The sequence below is a fragment of the Chaetodon trifascialis genome, chromosome 8 (assembly GCF_039877785.1).
Source record: "Chaetodon trifascialis isolate fChaTrf1 chromosome 8, fChaTrf1.hap1, whole genome shotgun sequence".
Taxonomy (NCBI): domain Eukaryota; kingdom Metazoa; phylum Chordata; class Actinopteri; order Chaetodontiformes; family Chaetodontidae; genus Chaetodon; species Chaetodon trifascialis.
In genome coordinates this window covers 27,014,048-27,041,613 of record NC_092063.1, presented here as the reverse complement: position 1 = coordinate 27,041,613, position 27,566 = coordinate 27,014,048, and the positions used below count along the sequence as shown (strand labels likewise).

At 41.1% G+C, this 27,566-nt stretch overlaps 1 protein-coding gene across 1 annotated transcript; it reads left to right on the top strand.

The window, feature by feature from the left end:
- Positions 1–155: 155 nt before the first annotated feature.
- On the top strand, positions 156–18,850 carry tm9sf4 (transmembrane 9 superfamily protein member 4). The gene is made up of 18 exons (XM_070968402.1): positions 156–199; positions 1,742–1,849; positions 4,296–4,395; positions 4,568–4,724; positions 5,892–6,036; positions 6,701–6,824; positions 7,009–7,130; positions 9,568–9,679; positions 12,355–12,425; positions 12,585–12,717; positions 14,564–14,645; positions 14,741–14,816; positions 15,030–15,113; positions 15,775–15,950; positions 16,078–16,141; positions 16,332–16,451; positions 16,812–16,901; positions 18,053–18,850. Exons 1-18 carry the CDS (start codon positions 182–184, stop codon positions 18,200–18,202), a joined length of 1,932 nt encoding a protein of 643 aa, XP_070824503.1. The 5' UTR covers positions 156–181; the 3' UTR covers positions 18,203–18,850.
- Positions 18,851–27,566: the final 8,716 nt, after the last annotated feature.

Genomic DNA, 27,566 nt, shown 5'->3' with positions numbered 1-27,566 from the left:
AAGATGGGAGAAACGCTTTTGCAGAGAAAATCCTATGTATTTGTGTCAGTGGTAGTGTCAGTCAGCAGTGTGGGAGTCATGTTCCACAGTTCTTCAGGAGTCCGACATTTATGTCAAATAAAAAAACAGAAATATTAAAAACACAGGACTTCCGCAACGTCACTAATGACACGTATTCAAAATGGCGGCCTCGGCGATGGTATGTGGAAAAGCGAACTCTTTTTCTTCTAAGTACACATTGCTCATACTGTCTCCCAAATTAACTCAGACACAGTGGCGTTCTTGTAGCAGAGTAGTGGTCTGTCGTAGTCGATGAACAACATTTTAACTTTAACTCAGTACAGAATCACGAGTTCGCTGTTGTTTGAATGTCGATGTGACGATTTAGCTAACTGCTTGCTGTAGATAACATTAGCTAGCTGTCGCTACCTAGCTTGAGTGTCAGTGGTGCCTTAAAAATGATTTTTATCATGCTATTTGGTATATTACACTGTTCTAACGAAGTATGACTGATCACGTACTCTGTTGTTTGACTGTCATTTGTTGTACGGCCAAGAGAAATCAGCTATCCGAACTTTGGCTTAACGTTAGCTTCTAGCAGCCCAGTCTGGCAGCGTCAGTTTGAGGTTGTTGTCGGTGTAGTTGGCTAACAGTACTGAAAGATGCGGATATGACAGCATGAGATGAGCTAAATAGGCAAAACTAATGTGAACTAAAACTGTCTGTTACTCTATTGTTTTGGTGCTATCACATAACTTAAATGTTGAAGTCTATGTGCCTTCTGGCAACACTAGTGTAGATGTCATGTGAGGCTTTTCTCTTTGACTCTGCTCAATCACCTGGGCAGCAGTTGTATGCACAGTGTCTGTCCTCTCAGCTTTGGAGCACTGTAGCTCCCTGTGTCCACAGGCCATGACCTGTATAACTGCTATTCTTCACAGATTTCTTCTCATAGGGACACTCCATTTTTGATGATAGTCTGCCCGAGATGGATTAACAGTGATGCAATACTTTCCCATTTAAGAAAAATACCACACTTGTCTTGAGAATATTCATATATCCCTCCTATGATCATTCCTTTTCTTGTCTTGGATTTGTTTTGACTGCTTTTTCGTGATGATGTAGTTATTTTTATGACTTGAAGGACCCACCCCTCCAATACAGGACTAATATTGTACTATGACTTAATCATAGTACATCCCAATATGTAAAAGCACTGATGATTTTTCAGGGTGAATTTTTGAGATTGACTGAAATGTTGTTTTTGGTTTGATGTTTGATGTTTGAGGAAAAGCCAGGCACCCTTAACTGCCAGGCTTTGTAACACATTTTGATGTGACATTGTCTTCCACACAAAAAAGAAACAAGACTTTTGCAGGTGAGGTGGAAACCTGCTACAGATAAATTTTGACACGTTGGTGTGTATACAGTTTCATCATGAAAGGGAATTGTTAGGAAGTAGTTTCAAGTTGATTCTGCCTGAAGGCATCTTGAAAGAGATTTGACAGTCTACTGTCAGTGCACACCAACTCTCCTTTTCCTCTTTCTCTTAGAACGTGAAGCTTAGCATGGTCTGCACCTCTAATGAATTCACAGTATTGTAATTAGTCTCAAGTCTTTGTTTTTTATGTGGCATGATGAACTTAGCTCATGTTAAGAATGTTTTTGTCTTAATACACCCACATACATTATGCAGTGTTTGTGAGGTAAAATACAGCATTTGCTGGTGTCTGCGTTACAGGAGACGTGGTGGGCCTTGCTGCTGTTGTTGTTACCTGTGGTCCAGCCCTTTTATGTTCCTGGAGTTGCCCCCCGGGACTTCCATGATGGTGACACAGTAGATATTAAGGTAAGACTAAGATTCATTTGATTAGCATTTCACTGATTAGCCGACACATTGTGACATGGTTGTTCAGTAGTTAGCCTCATTGCCATACATCACAAAGTCCTCGATTTGAACCCAACTGTGGCCTTTCTTTGTGTTTTTATAACTTTCCGTATTCTTGTGAGTGTCCAGTTCATCTTACACCAAAACATGGGTATTAGGATGCATTCACACTTGTAGATGAGTTCATTTGATCCAGACCAAGGATTAAAACGATGGGATCGGTGATGGTTCCGATCCATGTCATGTTGCCACTGACTTTTTTTTGAATGAGCCAGGAGCTGTATCCATGAAAATATACAGACTAGGAATGTCAATAGTTAACTGTTAATCAGATAATCGCCAAGAATATTTTTGATTCATTACACATGTTGCTGTATAGTTTAATTTGCATAAACACACATAGTGTGATGCACTCTGTGACTTAACACGTTGAAAGACACTTTGAGGAGAAGGATAAGCTCAAAGTCAAGCTAGCCAGGGCAGATGAGCTAGCTCTGAGCACCGACTGTTGAACTGCTGGATCACAACTATCTGTTACTATCATCAGATTGGGAGCAGGGTTTCCATTATCTTAAAATACAATTTTTTTCACCAGGAAAATCTGTTGATGTCCTACATATTTAAGTCCTTCCGGTTGAGTCTGGTGGCTTTGGCAAAAGCCAATAGTAGCTGTTTCTGGTTATACAAAAAGGATCTTACTCTTTAACCAAAAGGTCTATCTCTGTAGGGATCCTTTCCATAATGTTGTCAGACAGGTAGAATAACAATCCGAGTCTGTCAGTGCCAAAATCAAACACATACAGTTGACCAACATTGACTGTTTGGCAACACCTGGAGGGATTACATGGCAGTCTGTTTAGTGGCTGCCCGCTGCAGCACTCTCATTCAGTTCTGAACCAATTTAAAAAATTGTTGTCCCCATTCGTCACTTAGACGGTCCCTGTTTGAATGAATTTTTCCGGTACATAAAAACTTGAAATCATGAAATAAACTGACTGGGAGATGCAGTCGAACAACTAACAAGTTAGTTTACAGTCAGTGGCTGTCAGACTATTGGATGCAAAATTAACCAAAACAGGTAAGTCATTCATAGGACAGTTTTGATGACTGTCATTTGGTATCATCAGTAGTGAAAGAGATCGACAGCAACATTTCACTCACTTTTTCATTGAGGAACTGCCAGAATACACGTAGTACACAAGCGCATCACACCTCTGTTTTAACCCCTATTTGACTTTACAGACACACATAACATGTTAACATGGTTAACAAATGATCTTGCATTGTTATACAAATTACCTATAAGGATCGCTTGATAGTTCCCATGAGCAGCCAATGGATTTAATGGTAGTTTAGAGTTTGAGTTCATTCTAAAATCAGATATCTATGGTCTACTTTGCTTTTGCATCAAAAATAAAATAAGATAAACCAGATAAACCTGTTAGTTACAGGTTAGTGGCTGAACACCCATTAACCTGTAACTAACTGGTTAATTTTTAAGAAAAACTGCCACAATGTTTTGCCGTTATCGTGGATGCAGGCCAGCACATGACCATTGAGGCCCGATGTCTCCATCACACTTGTCAGCATCTCTGCAAGGTTGTCTGACGTGCCAGACAGAGAGGCTTTGAGCAAGGAGCACACTGGACTGCATCTCCCAGTCAGCACTGATGAAGTGAGAGGTAGTTGTGATGTAGTTTTGTGAGAGCTGTCTGGCAGTCAGTTCTCAGCGCTAGCTTGTCTGCCCTGGCTAGCCTCACTTTTAGCTCATCCCTCTTCTCCTCAAAGTGTTTTTCAATGCAGTGAGTGATGGTAGTTCTTAATGGAAAAACACACTTGGGCTTGAAGAACTGAAATAGCTATTTGAATCCCTCACCCTCCACCACACTGATTGGTAGCAAATCAGCCTCAATGATTGGTTGATGGCCTCTGACTGACATGCATCACACTTGCTTCCTGTGGCCAGCAGCAACGTGATTTTTGACTGGGACCCATCCCAATCAGCATTGTACCAGTTCTGCAACTAAACTGAAGAGTAGCATCCCAGACATCCCTTGCTGGAGGAAATTTTCCTATACCAAGCTATTTTTATCTTGCTTCATTTTTTACCTGACTCAAAGCTAGTGAAGCCATTAGCTCTGTCTGTCTGTCTGTTAACCTATAGACCAACATGTGTAAACAGTCAAAAATCAAACCCTGTGCCATCACTGTGTGAATGTGTGTGAATGGTTATTGCTCATAATGAGCAGGTGGCACCTTGCCAACAGTGTGTGAATGCTGGCTTGTGTCGCAAAGTGCTTTGAGTGGTCAGGAAGAGTAAAGCAGTGCTGTATAAATTCAGTCCATTTACTGTTTACTGTTCATCGCTACATGTGTGACCCAGTCAGTCAGATCATTTGTTTTTCAGGCAGTGAAGCTGACCAGCTCCCGTACCCAGCTTCCTTATGAATACTACTCCCTGCCTTTCTGTAAGCCAGAGTCTATTTTCTACAAGGGAGAGAACCTTGGTAAGTGGAATGCTGCAGACGTGTAGAATGTGTTTCTCTAAATACGTCACACACTTTGACTTCATCCTATATAGGAAAAGCAATGTCTTACATATTAAAAAAAAAATCGCTATTTATTTTTCTGTGTGTTTACACATATTTTGTTTATGTTTTTGGTTTTTCTTTTTTATAGGTGAGGTGTTACGCGGGGACCGTATTGTAAATACCTGCTACAATGTCGAGATGAACAAGGACAAGAAATGTGAGATGTTGTGCAACAAGCAAAAACTCACTGTAGATGAAAGCAAGCTGGTTGCTGAGCGAATCCAGGAGGAGTATTATGTTCACCTGTAAGCGTCCCTTCCTCACTGTTATTACCAGTGATGTTATGTCATATGTTGATAGATCAGTGTTGATAGACCTATTGCCATGAGGACTACCAATGATTACTACTACCAAATAAGTAGTATTTTTTGTTCAGTCACTCCAGACTCCATAAGTTTAAGTCTAAGTTGATGTGTAAAGAGATGACTGAAGCAGTTCTTTGATACATTGTAGCATAACATAGTTGGAAAATAATACTTTTTTTCTGTTCTCAATTATATGTCTTCTTATATGTCTTCGTAACTTAGGTCTCTAGCATTTCAATTTTTATGTCTCTGTGCCAACTACAGCCGTGGTTGGAGGCATTATGTTTTCACTTTGTTTGTCCGTATGTACGTCCCATTCTCCTGAATGTGATATCACAGCAATGCATGGAGGGAATTTCATTACGTCTGGCACAATCATCCACTTGGACAAGGATGAACTTATTAGAATTTGGTGGTCAAAGGTTACTGTAACCTCATAAAACATGTTTTTGGCCAAAGCTCAAGAATTCAAACGCTAATTTTAACAGCATTTCTCACTATGATAGAATAATGAAGTGATGAGATTGTATGTCCAAAAGGTCAAAGGTGAAATCAGGAACAGAAGGGCTGATTGTGGCCATATTTCACATCAGGGTGTCCACCTTGAAACTGTGCTGTATAGATCTCAGTCCTGTGCTGCAGGGTTGAACGTGTGTATGAAGCATTCACATTTTACAGTTTGTATCTTCTTTGCAGCAGCATCGATATCTGAAGCATTGTACTTCACCACAAGCTCACTGGTTCTGCTGATATTGAGCTTCAGGTGATTGCTGTTGCACCATGTGATGAAGCTCTCTATCAGTCCTCTGTACTCTGGAAAAATAGTCACTAAGTGAAGACAGCATGTTTCTCACTGGAAATGAGTCACTGCATTATACATGTCATTGTAGTGAGAACTTCCGTTTCACCAAAAAACATACTGAGTATATTTATATTAAATTCCTTCAAAAGTCTTCTCTACATATATTATGTGAGTCTGAACAGACATGAATGTAAACTGCAACTTGAGTGTTTGGCAGAGGCATGCAACTGAGGGGTGGTTATTCTAGTATTTGTATATTCAATGTGCAAACCAAGACTGATTGAACACCTTCTTGTGCCTTGCAGTATTGCAGACAACCTGCCTGTTGCCACCAGGTTAGAGTTTTATCCCAACAGAGAGGCAGGAGGGGAGGAGGAGCAGAAGAAGGACGTGGTGAAAGATATCCAGTTTGAACATGGCTACAGACTGGGATTTGTCGACAGCAGCAAGGTAGATATATATCGTGTTTATCTGTCCTGATACATTATTTGGAGGTGGAGAGAGGAGAAGACTTCACTTATAGAATGCTGTTTTGCATTTTCAGCGTCTCTTAGCACTGTTTTGCCTGTATTGATGAACGGAGATTTTTCTACCAAAGTTTAAAGTGAGCGAGACTCAGTTGGAAACCGTGATGTCACATTTTTTGTGCACCAATCAGTTTTTGGTGATATTTGAATCAAAATCTGCAGAAAGTTATGGGGATGTTTTCTTGATGTTGCCAGCCCACAGTCAGTCAAATCTGATCGAACTACATTCACACCTGAGATCTGAGAGTTTAAATGTTTATGAATATTACTGAATGTTTTTTCCCATCTTTAATTTGGATTTCACATTTAGCAAGGGTTCAAACACATTTAACCATCGTTTTCAGGGCCTTAAAAGTTGCATGTTGAAAACCTGGAAAGTCTGAGACAATTTATCTACTGGTAATAGAATTATGGAAATGGAACAAATGTAGAATGTCTTGGATAATGTTTTGTTCCTTGAAATTCATTTTGACATTCTGTGTCACTGTAATGGTCGAATTAACAATCATAATGTAGCCTGCAAAAATAAAAAAAACAAGTCTGCTTGTGTTTTTAAAGAGTACTTGTCTTGCCCCTTATCTTCACAGTTTTATCTGCACAACCACCTGTCCTTCATCCTGTATTTCCACAAGGAGAAGGTGGAGCAAGGGGACATTCACAACTACAGGGTAGTGCGATTTGAGGTCATACCCCAAAGTGTAAAAGTAGATGGTAGGTGTCAACACACTCTTTTGGAATTACTTAAGGTTGTGTAATGTTTCTGTATCTATGGTGATTTTAAAAACTATTCAAGTAGAAGGGAGATACACAATTGTTGCCTCCAAGGTGGCCAGTAATGTAATAGTTGTTATCACTCACTTCTTGTAATACTTATTCTGTGTATATTTATTCTCAGATCTGAAGCCTGTGGAAAATGAGAAGACATGCACCTTGCCTGAGGCCAGTGGCTCTGCCCCCCAGGAGATTGACCCGACGAAGGAGAATGAAGTCCTCTTCACCTACTCTGTCCACTGGAAGGTCAGTAACCACAGTATGGATTCTCAGTGACTTTAAACATCTTGTAACCACAGTGAAGTCCTGAATAAATCCCTAAAACTGCCCAAATCAAGGCATTTAATGAAGGGTAAGTTTGAAATTTAAACACAAGTGATTAATTTACAGTGGCTTGCAAAAGTATTCACCCCCCTTGGCATTTTTTGTGTTTTGTTGCCTCACAACCTGGAATTAAAATGGATTGTTTGAGGGTTTGCATCATTTCATTTGCAGAACAGGCCCTCAACTTTGAAGATGAGATTTTTTTTTTTTTTGTTAATTGTAAAGCAAACAACAAATAGGACAAAATAACAGAAAACAGCGTGCATAAATATTCACCCCCCTAAAGTCAGTACTTTGTAGAGCCACCTTTTACAGCTGCAAGTGGCTTTGGATAAGTCTCTATGAGCTTGCCACGTCTTGCCACTCGGATTTTTGCCCATTCTTCAATGCAAAACTGCTCTAGCTCCTTCACGTTGGATGGTTTCGCTTGTGAACGGCAATCTTCAAGTCTGACGCCAGATTCTCAATTGGATTGAGGTCTGGACTTTGACTCGGCCATTCCAACACATTTAAATGTTTCCCCTTAAACCACTCGAGTGTTGCTTTAGCAGTATGCTTCGGGTCATTGTCCTGCTGGAAGGTGAACCTCTGTCCAAGTCTCAAATCATAGGTAGACTGAAACAGGTTTTGCTCAAGAACATCCCTGTATTTAGCACCATCCATCTTTCCCTCAACTCAGACCAGTTTCTCAGTTCCTGCAGCTGAAGACATCCCCACGGAGTGTATGGCTTATTGTGGTCCTATGGACAGATACTCCACTCTCTGCTGTGAAACTCTGCAACTCCTTCAGGGTTACCTTTGGTCTCTGTGCTGCCTCTCTGATTAATGCCCTCCTTGCACGTTCTGTGAGTTTTGGTGGGCGGCCCTCTCTTGGCAGGTTTGTTGTGGTACCATCTTCTTTCCATTTGAAGATGATGGATTTGATGGTGCTTCGGGGGATCATCAAAGATTTGGATATTTTTTTTAGAACAGAACCCTGACTTGTACTTCTCAACAACTTTGTCCCTGACTTGTTTGGAGAGCTCCTTGGTCTTCATGATGTGATGTCTCTTGCTTAGTGATGTTGCAGCCTCTGGGGCCTTTCAGAAAAGGTGTGTTTATACTGACAGATCATGTGACACTTAGATTGCACACAGGTGCACTTCATTTCACTAATTATTTAACTTCTGAAGGTAATTGGTTGCACCAGAACTTTTTAGGGGCTTCATAGCAAAGGGAGTGAATACATATGCCCATGCAAATTTTCACTTTTTGTTTTTTTTTAATTCTTTTTTTGTATATATTTTTCTCATTTCACTTCCCCAACTGAGACTATTTTGTGCAGGTCCATGACATAAAATTCAGATTAAAAAACATTTAAATTACAGGTTGTAATGTAACAAAATAAGTTAAAAGCCAAGGGGGGCGAACACTTTTGCAAGGCACTGTATATCCACGTGATCATCCTAGGGCTGACTGCAAAGGCAATTCAATTCAATTCAATTCAATTCAATTCAATTCAATTCAGTTCAATTCAATTCAATTCAATTCAATTCAATTCAATTCAGTTCAATTCAATTCAATTCAGTTCAGTTCAGTTCAGTTCAGTTTTATTTGTATAGCGCCAAATCACGACAAAAAATGTCTCAGGATACTTTCCATATAGAGCTGGTACAGGCCAAGCTCTTTTATCTACACAGACCCAACAATTCCCTCATGAGCAAGCACTTGGCGACAGTGGCGAGGAAAAACTTCCTTTTAACATGCAGAAACCGGTTGGGTTAGAGAGGGAGAGCAAGAGAGAGAGAGTGAGACAGACAGAGAGAGACAGACAGAAATGCAGTCAGAGAGAGAGCGACAGACAGACAGACAGACAGACAGACAGACAGACAGACAGACAGACAGACAGACAGACAGACAGACAGACAGACAGACAGACACAGTAACAGTGACATTGGATGTAATAACAATAGTAGCAGTTGCAGTGGATGTCAGGCAGGGCCAAGGCAGGAGACTTAGCTGTAATCCACAATCCAGATTCAGCCACTGTCCATGGGAACCTGTGAGACGACGAAGCACAGAGACTCCAGGGAAGGAGCTAAGTTAGTAAGACTCAGTGGTAGGACATGAAAGCGTGTTGATGGAGAGGGACAGAAGGACGGAGGAGCTCAGTGTATCTTTGGAGGTCCCCCAACAGTCTAATCCTATAGCAGCATAACTAGGGGCTGGTCCAGGACCAGCCTGTGCCAGCCCTAACTATAAGCTTTATCAAAAATTCAGGCCAAATTTCCAGCTGTTTCAGTTCTCTGGGATATGGGGTTAAACAAAGATAGATAAATGTGGAGGAAAGACTGCTGAACGTCTTGTCTTCTCTGTGCAGGAGAGTGAGGTGAAGTGGGCGTCTCGATGGGATACGTACCTGACCATGAGTGATGTCCAGATTCATTGGTTCTCCATTGTGAACTCTGTGGTGGTCGTCTTCTTCCTCTCGGGTATGTCCAAGTTTTGATATATAGACACACACACACACACACACACACACACACACACACACACACACACACACACACACACACAGGAAGTCTATTCACAATTACAATTGTCATGATAATTTTGTTTATAATTTTACAAATAAATGAAGACTTGATTAAATTAAAAAAGACATCATTGCATGAAATTAAAAGATTAAGTAAATTTGTGGCATGCTTTGCAGGAGTGTTTTTAATTTAATTTGTTTTTAATTACACTTCTAGTGAGATATTTACATTTTTTTAAACTTACATTAAGTCAGACATTATGTGTATAAAGTATACAGTATATCCAGTGTATCAATAAGGTTGTGCAGTGTAACAATTACCTATTCGGACAGAACAATGGAACATAAATAAATGTGCTTAAAAATCACGTCCCTGGCTTTCTAGTATGGGGTGTTAATAAGTACTGACCATGCAGGGTTCCCAAGCTTTGGGACCTTTTCCTTTTTCATTATTTTAAAACTGTCAAAGATGGAAACAGAAAAGTAATCTTGCTTGAAATATTAAAGAAACGTGTCATCTTTAATTTTATGCTGCTTAGAAATCAGGTCACCTTTCACTCATTTCTTTGTTCACAGTAAATATCCACTTCTCACAAAAAGTTAGGGATATTTGGCTTTTGGGTGAAATTTATGGAAAATGTAAAAGGTTCACGCTACAGTGATATTATATCATGAAAGTAGGGCATTTAAGTACAAGCATGCAATGGTGATTCAAGGACATCTCATGCTGTTCACAAGTCGACATACTGTCTGTTGAGGCATGGCATCCCACTCTTCTTGAAGGGCGGCCCTCAGGTCATTGAGGTTCTGGGGTACAGAGTTACGAGCATCTACACAGTGACTCAGCTGATCCCATAGGTTTTCTATGGGATTCAGGTCTGGAGAAAGTGCAGGCCACTCCATTTGAGGTACCCCAGTCTCCAGCGGCTGTTCCCTAATGGTGCAGCCTCGATGAGCTGGAGCATTGTCGTCCATTAAGATGAAATTAGGCCTGTGTTGTTCATGCAGGGACACAATGACTGGATTAATGATATTCAGGTAGTATGGGCTTGTCACTGTACTATTCATAAAGCGTATGGCAGTTCTGTATTGACTACACACATGTCCCCACACTGTAACACCAGCACCACCAAAGGCTTGTCTGGTGACAGCAGTGGCTGATGCGTAGCACTCTCCTTGACGTCTCCAACATCGTTGGCAGCCATCATTTCTGCTCAACGTGAATTGACTTTCATCAGAGAACAGCACTGAGGCCCACTGGTGCCTCGTCCAGCGTAAACACTCCCTGGCCCATGCAGGATGGGACCCACGCCTATGCTTGGTGGTGTGTCAAGTACCCTTGCAGTTCATCTAGCAAACAGACCACGCTGATGTAAACGGGTTGGAATGGTCTGACGTGACACTTGGGTACCTCTCACTTAGGGCTGGGCAATAAAATGATGACAATATGTTTCGCGATAGACACGTAATCAATATCAATAAAAAATGCGTTTGATAAAACATTCGATATTTTTTTTCTTTGTCGGAAGAAACCAGAAGTTGTGAAGCAAGGTTGGTTGCATGAACAAAGGCACTCACTCTCAGGTAACCGAGCAACGTAGGGAATAATCACTGATCAGTGGGAGTGACACGCTAACATGCCAATCATGTAACAGTCTCAAGTTCGGTTGCGCCATCTCGTTGTCTCGTGTTTGATTCTTCACAAGGAGTGAGATGAGAAATAGAAAGTGAGTGCTGCAACGAATGAAGAAATTGTCGATGAAACATAGAAAGTCAGCTCGCCAGTATGGCAGTTTTTTGGATTTTATAAATTGGACCGTAGTCAGACCAATGTGGTCTGTAACTTATGCAAGACTGTCGATCCCAGCAAGACCGGTAACACCACAAACTTATTTAACCACCTTAGCCGCGCGCACCCTTACGCAGCCGTATTCGCCAACGTCCAACAACATCTGCAACCGCAGCACCACCGCACAAGCAGCAGACCACCATGCAGAGGTATCTGCTTCAGTGCCTAATGACAAATCATCTAAAAGGCACAAAGACATAATGGAGGCAGCGGCATATCATATAGCTAAAGACATGCTTCCACACATTTCCTTTCCTTTCTTCCTTGATAGCTGAGGGGATTATAATCACAGGAAGGTTAAATTTAAAATAAAAATGTTTAAATGTAATGTATTTTTCTCCTGGTCCTTATTTTAAATAGGTCATAAAAATATCAATAATTATCGATATCGACCGATATAAAACACTTATATCGTGATACAGTTTTCAGCCATATCGCCCAGCCCTACTCTCACTTCCCTTAAATGTGCCTGGAGTTGAGTGGCATTCATCATCCGGTTCCGCAGTGTTCACAGTAAAGCGGTCATCAGTGTGGGATGTGGCCAAAGGAAAACATTGAACAGTTGGACATGTGCATTCAAAAGTTTAGAGAAGGTCAAATTAAGTTCACCTGTAAAGGTTATAGTGCATTTTAGGTTCATCCTGAAATTTCACCCAAAAAAAGCGAATATCCCTAACTTTTTGTGAGTAGTGTAGATAGATCGATAGACAGGTAAATAATTGTGTAGCAGTGTTGAGATTTCTGTCTGTCTCATCATTATTTTCCCTGCTTTTCTTCCTCAGGTATTCTGAGTATGATCATTATCAGGACCTTGAGAAAGGACATTGCTAACTACAATAGAGAGGATGACATAGTAAGAAAATACGCACCTGTCAAACGAAAGTTTGCTTGGTTCACCAAATCTTTGGGGAAAGAACATGTATCATGTCTCTGAGAAATTGCATATATTAGAATGACTTGATTTCAGGGTACCTGTTTTTAGTGTTAGTGAAATTTTCTACTCCCTATCCAGGAGGACACCATGGAGGAGTCAGGATGGAAGAATGTGCATGGTGATGTCTTCAGGCCGCCTCAGTATCCCATGATCCTCAGTTCTCTCCTGGGCTCAGGGATCCAGCTCTTTTGCATGGTTCTCATTGTCATCTGTGAGTTTGTTTTTTCTCTATCACCAATTTCCTTTAGATCTTGACAGTGTAAATCTCACCTTATGCCACTAGGCTCTTTTCCTATCATTTACACATGCCTGAAATAATATATAAAAACTAATGCTGTCAATCGATTAAAATATTTAATCGCGATTAATCTCATGAATGTCAAAGTTAACTTGCGATTAATTGCAAATTAATCACACATTTTTATCTATTCTAGATGTCCCTTGAGTTATCATTTTAATATTGTAATCAACATGGAAAAGTGGATAGGCTTGCTTTGTGCAAATGATTTTTTATTGAAATTGTGTTATATTTCACACTAACATTCTCACTTTGAGCAGTTATTCATATTTGAATGAATCAAATCTCACACAATTTAACACTGTCAATAAACAGATGACAAAAAATAAATACTTAGTTACAAAAAAGCCCCCTCAGCAACCCTTTCTAAGGGATCAAAACAGGGTGATCCAAGATAAAGTTACAAAGTGCACATCATTGTAAACTAGGACTCAGCCTATAGTGCTGTTAAACCACTTTCCTTTCTTAAGTTTCCTTTGAACATATCCATATGCCTCTGTCAAAAGCCATCCATTGTCGCCTGGATTTGACAAGGAGGTGGCGGAGAATTCGCATTTGCATCCACACAAACCAGTAGCCTACTTTTTTACAGCTAGCTAGCAGCCAAGACCAAACACGTGTGTGGGGCGTGCCTATTGTTTTTTTTCCGATTTACAGTCAGATCCTGTAGTTTTTCTTACGTTACTAGCAGTGGCCACAGCTTATGAAAAAACTATGAGTTCACTAGGTCACAAAGCGTTAATCTCGCGATAAAAAATGACGACGTTAAAATTGATCTGTGTTGACGCGTTAATAACGTGATATTTTTGACAGCACTAATAATAATGTTCTCTGTCATACAATCCTGCCAATATGAAGCTGCAAAGAAAAGTCCATGAAAAGCAAAAAATATGCAGAAATAAACTGAACTATATGTGTAGCACATAGACAACAGTTTTTTGCTTTTGAGGAGTATAAATTTCTAAATGTTAACGTGCATGCAGATACACAGATTGGTCACGCCACGAAAACCATCCAGGACTGGCCCCAAGAACATGACAAAAAGCTGAAGGTGCCAGCCGAGCCCCAAAACTCCCCACATATCGATCAAATCGAGCATATGTGGGATTTGCTGGATCAAGTTCAATCCATGGATGCCCCAAATCACAACCTACAGGCCCCAAAGAAAAGCAGCGTCTGTCATATGTTCTTTGACTTTAGTTGTAATGACTTCATGTCCAGACGAATGAGTCCCAGTCTAAAATCACTTTGCTGGTGTTTGTTTGTAACGGTGATGAATTTAGCCAAATACATAATTTCTTGACTGACGCAGTGACTTCCTGGAGTTTTGCCAAAACAATGAGGTTGCCAGGCAACCAGAGGAGATGCCAAGAATTTACTGATCCTGCCAAGACCCAGTACATATCTGTCCTAAACAGCACAGCTTTTCATTTTTGCATCGGTTTTCATACGAATTAAACAAATTAGATGTAAAATATGAAAATTTGGACAGAGCTAGGCTAGTTCGCCCCGTTTTCCAGGCTGTATGCTAAGCTAAGATAACCATTCTGCTCTATCTTTGTATTGACCTTATAAACATGAGAGTGGTGTCAGTCTTGTCAACTCACTCAAGGCAAGATGGTTTTTCTTATTTATATACATTTCTAAAATAACTGGAAACTGGAAATATTCAAAGTGTGTGTGTGTGTGTGTGTGTGTGTGTGTGTGTGTGTGTGTGTGTGTGTGTGTGTGTGTGTGTGTGTGTGTGTGTGTGAGGTAGTTGTTGCAATGTTGGGCATGTTGTCTCCATCCAGTAGAGGAGCCTTGATGACCACTGCTTGCTTCCTTTTCATGTTCATGGGGTAAGAGCCATGTTCATATTGCTGAGCCTCATTAAGAAAATCCCAAAGATGGCATTTTGTGCATTTCTTTGATTTCACACTGTTTTCTCTTCCAGTGTATTTGGTGGCTACTTTGCCGGCAGACTGTACCGCACACTGAAGGGCCATCGGTGGAGAAAAGGAGCATTTTGTGTAAGTTGATAAGTTAAATCCTCAATGTGCAAAGGATTGCCTCTCGTCATGTCACTGAGTTTGTGTTATTTTTTTCAATGCTGCAGACCCAGTGTTTGTTTGGAGTTCTACGAGCAAGGCTTTTTATGTGTCATTGAAGAAGTGCTTAAATTGGCTTCCATTGGTATTGTTGTAAGAGAGGCTTAGCTTTTGTGTGTTTTGTCTCCACTGTAGACAGCAACTTTGTATCCTGCAGTGGTTTTTGGAATCTGCTTCATCCTCAACTGTTTCATCTGGGGAGAACACTCCTCTGGGGCGGTGAGTGTCATGACTCAGATGACATAATCTGAAATGTTTAATTCTGCCTACATTGACAGCAGTTTAGGAAACCACAAGCTGGGAGGGCTGGGGGGGGGGGGGGGCTTTTAGCTCTCTGACAGCCTGTTGGATGGAGCTAAGGGTAGAGAGGGGAGAGAGTTTAGCATCCTAACAGCCTGGTGGATAAAGCTGTTGGTGAGTCTGGTAGTGCAGGAACAGAGGCTCCTATACCTCCTCCCAGAGGGCAGGAGGCTGAACAGATTGTGTGCAGGGTGGGCTTGCATCGCCCAGAATTGTGATCGCTTTGCGGGTGAGGCGGGTGGTGTATATGTCTTGCAGGGAGGGGAGTGGGGCACCAATGATCCTTCCAGCTGTGTTCACTATGCGCTGCAGGGCTTTCCTGTTGTAGTCAGTGCAGCTCCCACCCCACACAGTGATGCAGCTGGAAAGGATGCTCTCAGTGGTGCCTTGGTAGACTGCTCATGATGGGTGGTGGAGCACTGTTTTCCAATTGACTACTTATGAGGAGCCATATCACCTGCAGTTTGACTTTGTGTTCTAATATTAAGATTATTTGTTCAGTCACATGGATTATTAAACATTGTATTTTGTTTCTCGATGACTCTTGTTGTGACCCTGCCCTCTTCACTCGCCACCTTAGGTCCCCTTCACCACAATGCTGGCCCTGCTCTGTATGTGGTTCGGTATCTCCATGCCCTTGGTCTACTTGGGCTACTACTTTGGCTTTCGCAAACAGCCATATGATAACCCAGTGCGCACAAATCAGATCCCTCGGCAGGTTCCGGAGCAGCGCTGGTACATGAACAAGTTTGTAGGGTGAGTGTTTAACCAGGCAAACAGTCTGCTCCTCTGCCAGTCACTGGTATGGCTGCTGGCTAGTGTAGCATTTGAACTCTTGAGTTGAGGCGTGCTTTCTTGTGATAAAATGTTTTCTGTCCTTTAGAATCCTGATGGCTGGGATCTTGCCGTTTGGTGCGATGTTCATCGAGCTCTTCTTCATTTTCAGTGTGAGTACAACTGCTCACCTTACAGGTCAGCTCTTGTTCACCAGCCAGATCACCTCATGTTCTTGTCCAGCCTCCCTAATACAGACAGACTTCCTGAATTTGTCATTAGTTGTATTTAAAGGATAAGTGATGTGATGTCAGTGGCTTGGTCCTCACATGTCAATGGTACTGTGTGTTTCACCACCTACAGGCCATCTGGGAGAATCAGTTCTATTACCTCTTCGGCTTCCTGTTCCTGGTCTTCATCATATTGGTGGTCTCCTGCTCTCAGATCAGCATTGTAATGGTTTACTTCCAGCTCTGTGCAGAGGTAAGTTCTTTTGGACTACTGTGAATGCAGTACTGTAGACTGTAATTTACCATTCTCTTTTGGTTGCAAGGCAGGTGTTTGATCAAAAAGATTACCAATGTAATTTGGTTCGAACGCTCTGCGGCTCTGCAGGGGGCAGGCAGGGTGTGGGTAGTGCTGCTGAGCATTGGAGGGATCCTGGTAATCACAGACATCATGCTCCATCTGTTGGAATCAGCATGACTTGCACTCTCTGGGCATATTAATCACAGCTGCAAACTTTCATTGAATGTCTGCATTCTGAATGAAAATGAAAGATCAGGCATTTTTCTGAACTCATGCTCATGCATCCCTTGCGTTTTGTTTTCTCCTCGCTATCAGGACTATCGATGGTGGTGGAGAACTTTCCTGGTTTCAGGAGGCTCAGCATTCTACGTCCTCGTTTACGCCGTCTTCTACTTCATCAACAAGGTAAAAGAGGATGTTTCAGACAGTTCAGATATCCACAACAGACTCTTCTTTGGTCTACTGCAGCTGAAGAAATCAGTGCTGTTTTTAATTTGACAAACTATTCTTATGTGTAACCATCAGTGAGTGATAATACATGTGGTCATTAACTAGTTTGTCTGATGATATTAAGTATTATCTTTGACGATGTCATCAGGTTTTTTTAGTTAGGTCTGAGACGTGAAATGTTTGACAGAAAACCTGCATTAATACTGGGGGCACTGAGTTCTAAAGATGGTGTTGAAGGTGTGGGGGGTGGGTCAAAGGAAATTGAGCAGGTAATCTCTGGGTTGCAGAGGGAAAGGCCAGCCCTGTGCCTATTCAGACCTTCAGATGTGACAGACCTGTAACATTTCATTAACACATGCTGTCAGATGAATGTAAAGGCTGCAGCAGCAGGTATAACGTGCACAGACACATTTACTGCAAGTCTTGTTTGTCTTATTAGCATCATCATCTCTTTTGCATGAAGAAAATAAAATCAGTTATTAAGCCACAAAACAGTGAGTGATGCAGGATTCAGTTATGTAAGAGATGCTTCTCATTTCAGGTGAGCTCATAAAAATGATTTTCTTCACACTGCAATGTGGGAAAAGAAAAGAAAAACATTGACACAACTGCAGTAAACATTAGAGCTTTCTCATGCACACACTTCATTCTGAAATCCTAGAGAAGTAACAAGGAGACACATTTTAGGCTGGAGGGGGTCTTACTTCAATGGTAAAATAAGATTTGATGTCCACTAATGTGAGACAACAGAAAACACTTGTCTTTCCTCGTGTCATCACTTTGCAACTAAGCACTGCTCTCAGCTATGACACTGCTCCATCTCGTGCATCATTGCCAAATAAAACATGAGCATTGTGCTCTTTCCACAAATGCCATAACCAATGTTAACATAACATCACTGTCTGAAAGACAAAGCCGTCATTTGGACAGTTTGTGTTCTATGACTGACAAGGGCTCTCTGCTGCTTTGATCTTATGCAGAATCGGTCTCTTGCAAGGTCTGTACCAAATGTACAGAGGTGAATAGTAAGTGGAAACCGTCCAAAGCAAAAACCTGAGATGGACAGCATATTGAAACTGATTCCTCTTGTCTTCATTTCTCTCCAGCTGGATATTGTGGAATTCATCCCCTCCCTCTTGTACTTCGGCTATACGACCCTGATGGTCCTGTCGTTCTGGCTGCTGACAGGCACGATTGGCTTCTATGCAGCCTACATGTTCATCAGGAAAATCTACGCTGCGGTCAAGATCGACTGAGTGTCACTGACGCTGCTGTTCTTGTTGTTTTTTTGTTGTTTGATTTTGTCACATTCTGTTTTTTAATGTATATATTTTTTATTCTTCATGTCTTACAAGCACTGACTTGTGTGTTGAGGGAACCGAGGGGGTGCTTTTTATGGCGCAACAGCCCCACCCACTGGCCTCATGGGGAAGGACAGCAAGGTGGCAGAGCTGTTTTACTCATCCCCCCCCCCCCCAAGGACAGAAACCCAGAGGAGTCCTCCTCTGATCACACAACACAGTGGGCCAAAGCTTGTCAAATGATGGTTTCTGCACATTCTCATTTGGTCTTTTCATTTGTGTTTTGAGTCTAACTTATCCAGGTTTTTATTTTGTCGGCACAGGAGTTATCTCTGATTTCATTTCTTTCCATTGTCTTCTGGGAAGCTGTTTTCACCTGATTTCTTTACATAAATTCTGTCTTTACTCTTTCCATTGTTTCTGTGTTCCGATGTCTCTGTGGTTTTATTTTGGAGACTTTGGCGGTCAGGGAAGGATTGGGGAATCTTAATTGCGGTTACGGTGTTAACTTTGTTGTGTTGGACTGATATGGATGGAAATTATGCTGGGAAGTTCTACATTGTAACACAAGAAAGGATAAATTAAATCTTCTATTATTTTTTACTCTGTTTCCATGTCCTGGTGTGACCATGTTAACTGCAACTGGATGAAAATATTAGCTTCTCCTTCCAAAACAGTGGGTCTCCTCTAAAGGTCAAAATATTGGTCCATTTGCTGTAAATGACAGAACAGGTCTGAGTGGGACTATGGACACTATGCCCTAAAGCAGTGGACTGCTGGCTGAAGTCACTGGAGCTGGAGGCAAATGACAAGGAGGAGTAACCTTTTGTATCTTTAACTCTACAACACAAGTTAATGTGTCTGAAGCTCTTCAGTAGAAACTATTATACAGGATGTTTTCCACTCATTCACCATGCTGTCAGTGTAGCCTGGGCAGTGCTGGACGCCTGCTGAACTATGCAGGAATGGAGACAAAGAGCAAAGTTGCTGTTTGTGAAAGTTCTTTTAAAGGACCATTTTTGTTGATGCCTCACTTCTTTAAGCTGGAGTCTAATGTCAGATACATTTTTTGTATGATATGAAAAATGATTTTTGAAAACCAGCAAGATCACCGCTGTGTTTCTACCAGCTGTGGTAGATATCTTGACAGTGCTTGGGTGTGATGGGAGGCAGAGCATTGACATGTAATCCCGTGTTCTCATTCGACATGTACAGTCAGTGTGTTTGTGGCACACATGTTCATTCTCTGGAATTCCAGCTTGTGATTTTTGCCCTTCTTTTTAAATAACATTTCAGGGGTTACAAACATGGTTCTATTTTTCTGTGTTTCATTTTTTAGCTGAAAACTTGAGAAATACATTTCAAACATTGATGGAACCTGATTAAAAATTCAGCTTGACAAGCAACTCAAGCTAAGGGCTTCCCACAGACAACCAATGTAAAGATACAGCTGTATCTGTAGCTAAATTAGAATCAAATGAAATCATAACCATGACATTAAAGGAACAGTTTGACTTTTGATTTCATGCAGAGAGTTAGAGAAGATTGATACCACTGGTCACTTTCTGTTGAATGTGAAACGACAGCCAGCAGCTGGCTAACGTTGCTTAACACAGACTGGGAGACAGCAAGCTTCAATCTGTGTAATGTAGCTACGCTGGAAGCTGTTTTCCCCTGACATGTTGATACTCCTGGACTATCAAGCTTCATATACATCTAACTCTAAAAGAAAGCAAATTAAGCATATTTCCCAAAATGGCAAACTGTCCCTTTAAAGGTGACATGGGCAGATCAATATGTCTCTCAAGCACAGACCACTTATCATTCTCTGCTGTCCCGTGGCAGATAACACAGGTCCAGCAGAGCACTGCTACATAATTGCAAAATAGTTCAGTGGGTGTTTGGAGAACACCTAAGACAGAATTCTAACATCTGGCACAGACCTGAAAAGATCACAAACCCCTAAAGAAAACTTCATAGGTGAAAGGAACTCCGCACTGCATGCACTGCACTCTGAGCCCTTCAGGTAAATATTTATTGGAGTTGTATTTAGCTCATTGTCGTGAAGGACTGAAGTGCTTCACTTGATTTGATTTTGGTGGTTGGCACTTTTGCACAGGAGTAAAGGTGATTTTTCAGTGCGGGGCTGTTCAGAGGAGGGACAGATGTCAAGATCAACGCTGATTCTCCAAGGGCAAAACAGTAGAAAGACTTGTGCCCCTGTGCCCTCGTGCTTCGTTCGTTATAACCAACCCTTTGTTCAGCTTTGACTGAGCTGCTTGAAGAGAGCAAGAAAAGCCAAATTAATTGCTGTTACTGCTACCACTTGCTACGGGGTGCGACTGCTCAGTGAAGCCCCAGAGGTTGCCTCAATTCAAATGAGTGTCCTCATGTATTGACCATTACGCTTTCATTGACTTCCACTTCATCAGACATTCAGATAAGAGCTCCTCTTTACTGTACCACCGTCTGTATTATGTCAAAGAGTGACTGAGCTCTGGCACTTGGCTGCTGTCTTATGTGAAGACAGACACACTCCTGCTGTGGAAGTGCACACGGCAGGGAGATTTTTTTTTACAGATAGACTTCTAAGAGGCCCGAGTCATGCGTGTGTATGTATGATCCAGGGGTTTACAATGTAGATAAACAGCTTTGTATTTGTTAGTTTCGCTGTTTGTGGCGCTTTCTGTAATGATCCCATTATCGTTTTAGCCAAACGCATGATGCTCACAATGACTGTCGAGGAACTTGTTATTTTTCTCTTTATTTTACAGAATGTCCAATTACAAAATGTACAATGACAAAACAATAAAATGATGACAAGTTGAGTATGTAAATCAGCTTCCACTGTGTTTCCAAATATTCATAAGGGGTCATCAGTGATTTTACACACACTTTCAGATTGCAATCCTTCTCACACTGTAAAAACAGGCTCTCAGGCACGTCCTGAAAATATCATCAGGGTATCTCAGCTTTGACTCTGAGACATGAAATTTTGCAGATGTTCGTGTTCTCCACAGAGGATCTCTTGACTTTTCCTGTAGCATTATCATGAGGTTCACATTCGTCGTCTTGCCTATGTGTACCACAACGCAAAGCAGTGAGTGGTCACAACGACCAGCTGGGTTGTGTCAGTGGTTTTTCCAGCCCAGTTAAGATGAAACCACAGTAACTTCCGTATGATGAATGCCTCGATGACTGCATTCCCATGGAAACTGTGGTCACACAGGTCAATGTAATGTAATGGTAATGGCAAACGTTTGAGTCAAGCACAGATGTGTTACTCTGGCTGTGGTGTTTGGTTTTTCTTGCAGTTGCTTTGTAAAACACAGCCAGCGGTGGTGCTGATACAGCGGACTGTGAGCTGTCGTTTCCCCAGTAAACACACCTCTTGGTTCAGCTGACCTGCAGTCACTCTCTTCCCTGCTCTGCTGTCAAAACAAACTCACCAGGCCGCCGCTGAAACCACGTAAAGTTTGTCCTGCCTATCATCATCTAAACTGAGCTGGAAAAACAACAGACGGGTTAGCTGCTGCTACCTCCAGCAAGACAAGGGCGGCATCTGAGCTGATGCTGGTTTAACTTTTCAACTTGCTGTGGCTATGTGACAAATGGCAACCACTGAGACCACAAGAAAAAAAAACATTGGAGCTGTTTTCACTCGTACCTGACAGCTCTTCGCCAGCAGCCACAATCATACATAACATATGTCGCAGGCAGATGTAGGATTAGGATCGTTTGGTCACCAGCGGCCCGCTCACTGTTCAGACTTTACATTGTCCCAACACCTGTTATATCTTCTGTGGATGGCAGTATGAAGCTATATTCTGTCCCATGTTCTGTATTCTGTCTGCTATGTTTCTACATCTTGAAGTATTTGGTGGTATATGTCCTTGTAGTATCCATCCGCGATGGCTTTCTTCATTCCAACCAGGACTTATAGAGCCATAACAGACCCCAAACACCACAGCGCTGCTTCACCACTCTAACACACCTGAAAGCCAGAGAGAAGAAAGACATTGAACATTCATTTGTATTGGTTTTCAACATTAATAGTTCATAAAAATTACCATGAAGCCTCAATAGGAACATGAGCCTTATATGAATTAGAGATAGGTAATGACAGAGGGCATTGTACTCCTGTTGGATGTCATGGCTTTTTTGGCTTTTAACGTACATCTGCTGGCAGGCAGACCAAACCACAGGCTGCTGCAGAGACTCAGCAGGCAATGGACCCACAACACACATCAGACACATTTCTGATCATTTTTATCACAGGTTTGACTTACTCCAACACCCAGTTCTTACAGGCAGCGTGCACCAATGACATGGCACCACGCCTCCTTGAATGGGACTGTGTTTGGATGCACTTGCTTTATCCTCTTAGTGGATAGTCAGATAGAAGTTACTCTGAGTAAACATTTGTTGTTGCACTTCATCAAAGTCATTTGTTTGTTCTGATGCTGTTATAAGCCCACAGCTGCTGTCAGCTTAACCAAAGGGATCCAGTTATCAGTTACATTGTTGATCTGTTATGAGACATATTTCACACTTTCAAAGATGCAAATGTATTCTAGAGTTTTTTTAGGCAAATGTGCACCCCATCTATATTTAAAGCTGAAAAGAGATAAGGCAGATAAATGGAAGGAGTACAATCACAACACTTTTAGCCTGGGACTGAAAGTACAGGGGCTGGAGGACCAGAAGGTGGAGCTGAGCAAAAGTAAGCTGACAGTCCTGAACATAGAGCAAGAGTTCTGCAGAGGACACTACTTCAGTACAGGAAGATGAAGACCAGTGAACTTCAATGAAGCTGATTAATGAAAGTGTAAGGACGACATGAGGCGTTGTACGCGTTGAGTCGGCTCGGTGGCAACGCCAACGGTAAAACAACCGTGTTCCTCCGCTGTCACTAACCCTAACCCTAACCCACTTCACAATAAAATTCCACTTCCTCTTACTGTCTTGCTAATCAATGGAAACTGCACAGAATGACACAATAAAGCTCAGAGGGCAAAAACAAACAGAAATAAAGTCTCACAAAATGCTCAGCAATATTTCTAAACTTCTTAAAACACTGTCACGTTGTGCTCAACAATAACTACGATTTAACAGTAAACAAATTTACAAAATGATAAATGGCGCTTACATAAATGTTATACATTCAAATGGTTACCTCAGTAAAAATACAGCAAAAGTGTAAGCATCAAAATATACTTAAAGTAGCAAAAGTCAAGAGTGACCCCTTTCAGAATAATGTGTTGCATATTATAGTATTGGATTGTAATTGTTGATGCATTAATGTCAGCTTGACTTTAATGTTGTAGCTGGCAAACGCGGGGTTGATTTAAACTACTTTATTTGCTGCTGGACGGCTCGTGATTTACCTCCAGTGATCAGTAAAGGTGTATTTTATCGTATCTTAGCCTGTACTACGCGCCTGTGAATATTCTCATTCATCCAGGTCATTGTCAGCTTCAGGGCATTCAATCAATTGCAACTTGCAATTGATTGAATGCCCTGAAGCTTAGCCTGTACTAATACATCAGAATGTAACTGTTGATTGTGTTCTGGAGAAGGATTATGAGGGGGTTGGTACTGATAGTCTGGGAGAAGAGGATGATGAAGGAGAGGAGTATTGAACAGGCATGCATTTCATTGTATTGAACTCTGATCTGTGCCTCTATTGATGTGAAAAATAAAGTTTGTTCACTGACTGCAGTGCTGCTTCCTTGAACACTCATTCCATAGGGCAGAAGTGCTGTTGGAGAGCATGTTTGATAGAGCAGTGCAGATTGTTCTGTTTGTCTTTCAATGCAGAGAGCATGCTGCTGTCGTGAGCACTGTCAAACTGGTGTGTGTAGGTTCAGACGGTACGGTTCTTAGTGATTATTACACACTACACTCAGCCACTATTAAACATCTTGAATAACCTAAAGTTTCTTCTATCACTGAAAAAATCTAAAATGTTCTGTCTGTAGATGGTCTTGCTGCTCTGCTCACTTTCGTCACTTGGGGGCAGTGTTGTTCAACAGATGTTTGAACTCCACTCGGCTGAAACTGCAAACTACTGTAAATTTCAACTTGTTGTGGGTGGCCTGTACTTTGCCTACCAAATGACTTCAACATCAGGTGCTCCCTTGCACCATTTACAGATCTCACATCTGTTTTAAGTTGTGATTTGTTCTTTACCTGCACAGTGTGAGAATAACTGAGGCCTAACCTGGTCAGGTTTGGTGTTGACTCAGCTGTTGTCTTGTAAGTAAACTATGATTGCAAGTTAAATTCAGTAATCCAATTGAGTTTTACTGAGACGCCTCATGGAGTTCATTAACTCTCCTTGAAAGCTTTCACGTATGTCTTTTCTGGTAGTTTTCTTTCTGTGTTGTAAAGGAACCATACCATTGTTCTAAAATGTTGTCAAAAGTATTACATTTATTTCCTCATTTAGGTATATCAGCATGCAGATAGTTTCTCTCACCAATGCAATGAAGGTGAATGAGGTTCAATTGCTGGTCAAATTACCAATCAAATTAACTAAAGACCAAATACCTTTATCCATCCAGTCCTCGTTGTACAACGACTTGCTTTTAACTGTAATATATCTATTGTTCCATATCGGTGTGTTGTGCGGGGTGAAATTATGATTATACAAAAGTTTCCAGTACAAGAGGACTTGCTGGTGAAACGAGGATAATTTAACGTGAAGATTTTGAATACTGATCGCATTTTAGCAGAAAATCAATGCCTCCAAGTTTTTTGAAGATTTCTCTGGGGATATGATACCAGAAGCTCATATTATTAAGGAAAGATTTTAACCAGTTGATTTTCAGTGTTCCATTGATGAAATCAAAGTCAGTGGCCTGCAGGCCCCCATCCTTGTATTCCTTAGTCATCTCTGTTCTCTTAATATATTGCATCTTTTTCTGCCAAATGTAATCAAAATGACTTTGGTTGACCTTCTTAATAGCTCTGTTAGGGATTGCCAAATAACGCTGGATAGATGCATCTTGATATGCTTTCCATCTTCGTAAGAAAGACTCGACCTAGTAAACTGATGTCTCTCAACAACCAGGAGTTAAGTTTAGTTTGACATTCTGTTATTACTCTCCATACATTCATATTTTCTCTTTCAGTTGGGTTTTTTGATATGTGTACTCCTAAATATTTAACAGCTGATTTTATAGGAATATTGTATGCTTCTGTTAAATCACACTGATGAATAGGCATTAGCTCACATTTATTCAAATTAAGTTTAAGCCCCGAGGCATTAGAAAAAGTATTAATCGCTTGTATTATCTTGGGGACCTCAGTTAGATGTTTCATAAAGATGGTCGTATCATGTGTAAGCTGGGTAATGATAAGAGGTAACCCAATAACATTTACAGGAGCAATGTCTGAATTTTTAATAAAAATAGAAAGCATTTCTGTGGCAATTATAAAGAGAAATGGAGAGATAGGGCAGCCTTGTTTGACCCCACGTTTGATAGCAAATCTTGGTGATGTACCTCCTGGTAACGAAATATAGCTATTTGCATTATCATAAAGAGAGTCTACAGTGGATCGAAATTTATTCCCAAGACCTAATAATTTTAAACACTGAAAAATAAAAGGGTGTTCAGTAGAATCAAAGGCTTTGTAAAAAATCAAGAAACAAAATAAAGCTCAGACCATAGAGATATAAAGAGTAGACGCCACATCGACCGCTACTGCCTATTGGTGCTGACGCCGTGGGGCTGCCGTCTTGGACCGGTCACCCGCTCCACTCAGTGCTGTTTGGCAGGCGCAAAGAAGCGTCAGCGCATTTAATCCATCTTATACCATGGCCTGGGTGAATATTCGATTCTGATTGGCTGCAGGGCGTCCATTAAAAAGTGTTGTGGACACCTATAAAAAAAAGTTCCAGTCAAACAGCCCGATTGTTCTAAATTATTGCGCTGGCTCAAACACTGGTTGGCTGGACGGACTGACCGTCTGGCATACCGGTGAGCCGACGTGCTATTTGGGCACAATTTACTTACAGTCAGCCACTTTTTTTTTTTTTTTTTTTTTTTCATTTTAAATATTGCCCACCCAGCAAAAATTGGTTGAAAAGACGTTGAAAAGACATCATTTCCATACGTTGAAACAACGTTTAGATTAGGTTGAAAAGTGAAAGGTGAAAAGCCGTCATTTTCAGGTCGTTGAAAAGACGTCTCAATAAAGACGTCCCTTTGCTGGCTAAATTAGGTTTGCAAAGTAAACGTAATTTCAACCTATGAATTAATGATACAATCATAAATTCACGACTGAATTTTTACCCTAAAAAAATGAGACGATTCACAAAAAAAGTATCAATAAAACATTTATTGTTCTCACATGGACTTTGAGAACCTGACTTCTTACATAAACACTTGCAAAACTTTTTAAATCTGCCACAAAACGCCCCCCAAAACAACAACAAAATGATCATACATCCAGAAGAACATGAAGAAATAAAACTGGTGTGGACTGATGAACTCAGAAACAATCGAAGTTCCTCCCTGAAATTTCCTCTTCACTGCAGCACTGCGAACATGAGGCAGGTTATGTTTACTTCATCACATTTTGACATGAACAGCACTTATTGTGTATTTGAAGTCTGAGCTCATATATTTTCTAAAGAACATTTGCAAGCAGTTACTTTTTTACACATCCAGTGCAACATTATCATTCATTTGGAGTTGTGTTTGTCACCCGACAAATGTCCAATACAGTGCCTGATTCTTGGTGTGCATCCCAATACTACCATTAGGCCAACTAAGTAATATTAATAGCAGTGGGTCATTGAGGGCATTAAGCCAATCAGTCACCTTTGTCCTTTTCTGGCCAGTGACTGCTGAGTCACTAGTTGCTACTGTCATTGCGTGGCCCACAGATGAACATGCAGCACCTGGTCGACGGTTCAGTTAATTTGAAGCAAAAATACCAATACACAAATATCTGTTTAACAATTACCCGACTTTCGGTTTGTTGGACTCCTTCACTTATTGTGGACAAACCTGTTTTGTTTTTTGAAGATAGCCTCCGCCACCAGACCGCCCAGGAGCATGTTTGAAATGGTCTGCCATAGTACGTGAAATTTCATGGTCTGTGGCTTTGCTGTCCCACTTTTTGACAGCAGCTGCAATGACAAAGAAAAAAATATGTAATCAACATTTGTTTATTCCTAATTACACAATACAATCAAATGAACAACAAAAAAATTGTGTACACATATTGACATCAATGACGTTGTCAAATTTCAACTTTATTGACAGAAAAATCCATTTGAAAAAAACCTAAAGTTGTGCAACTCCTA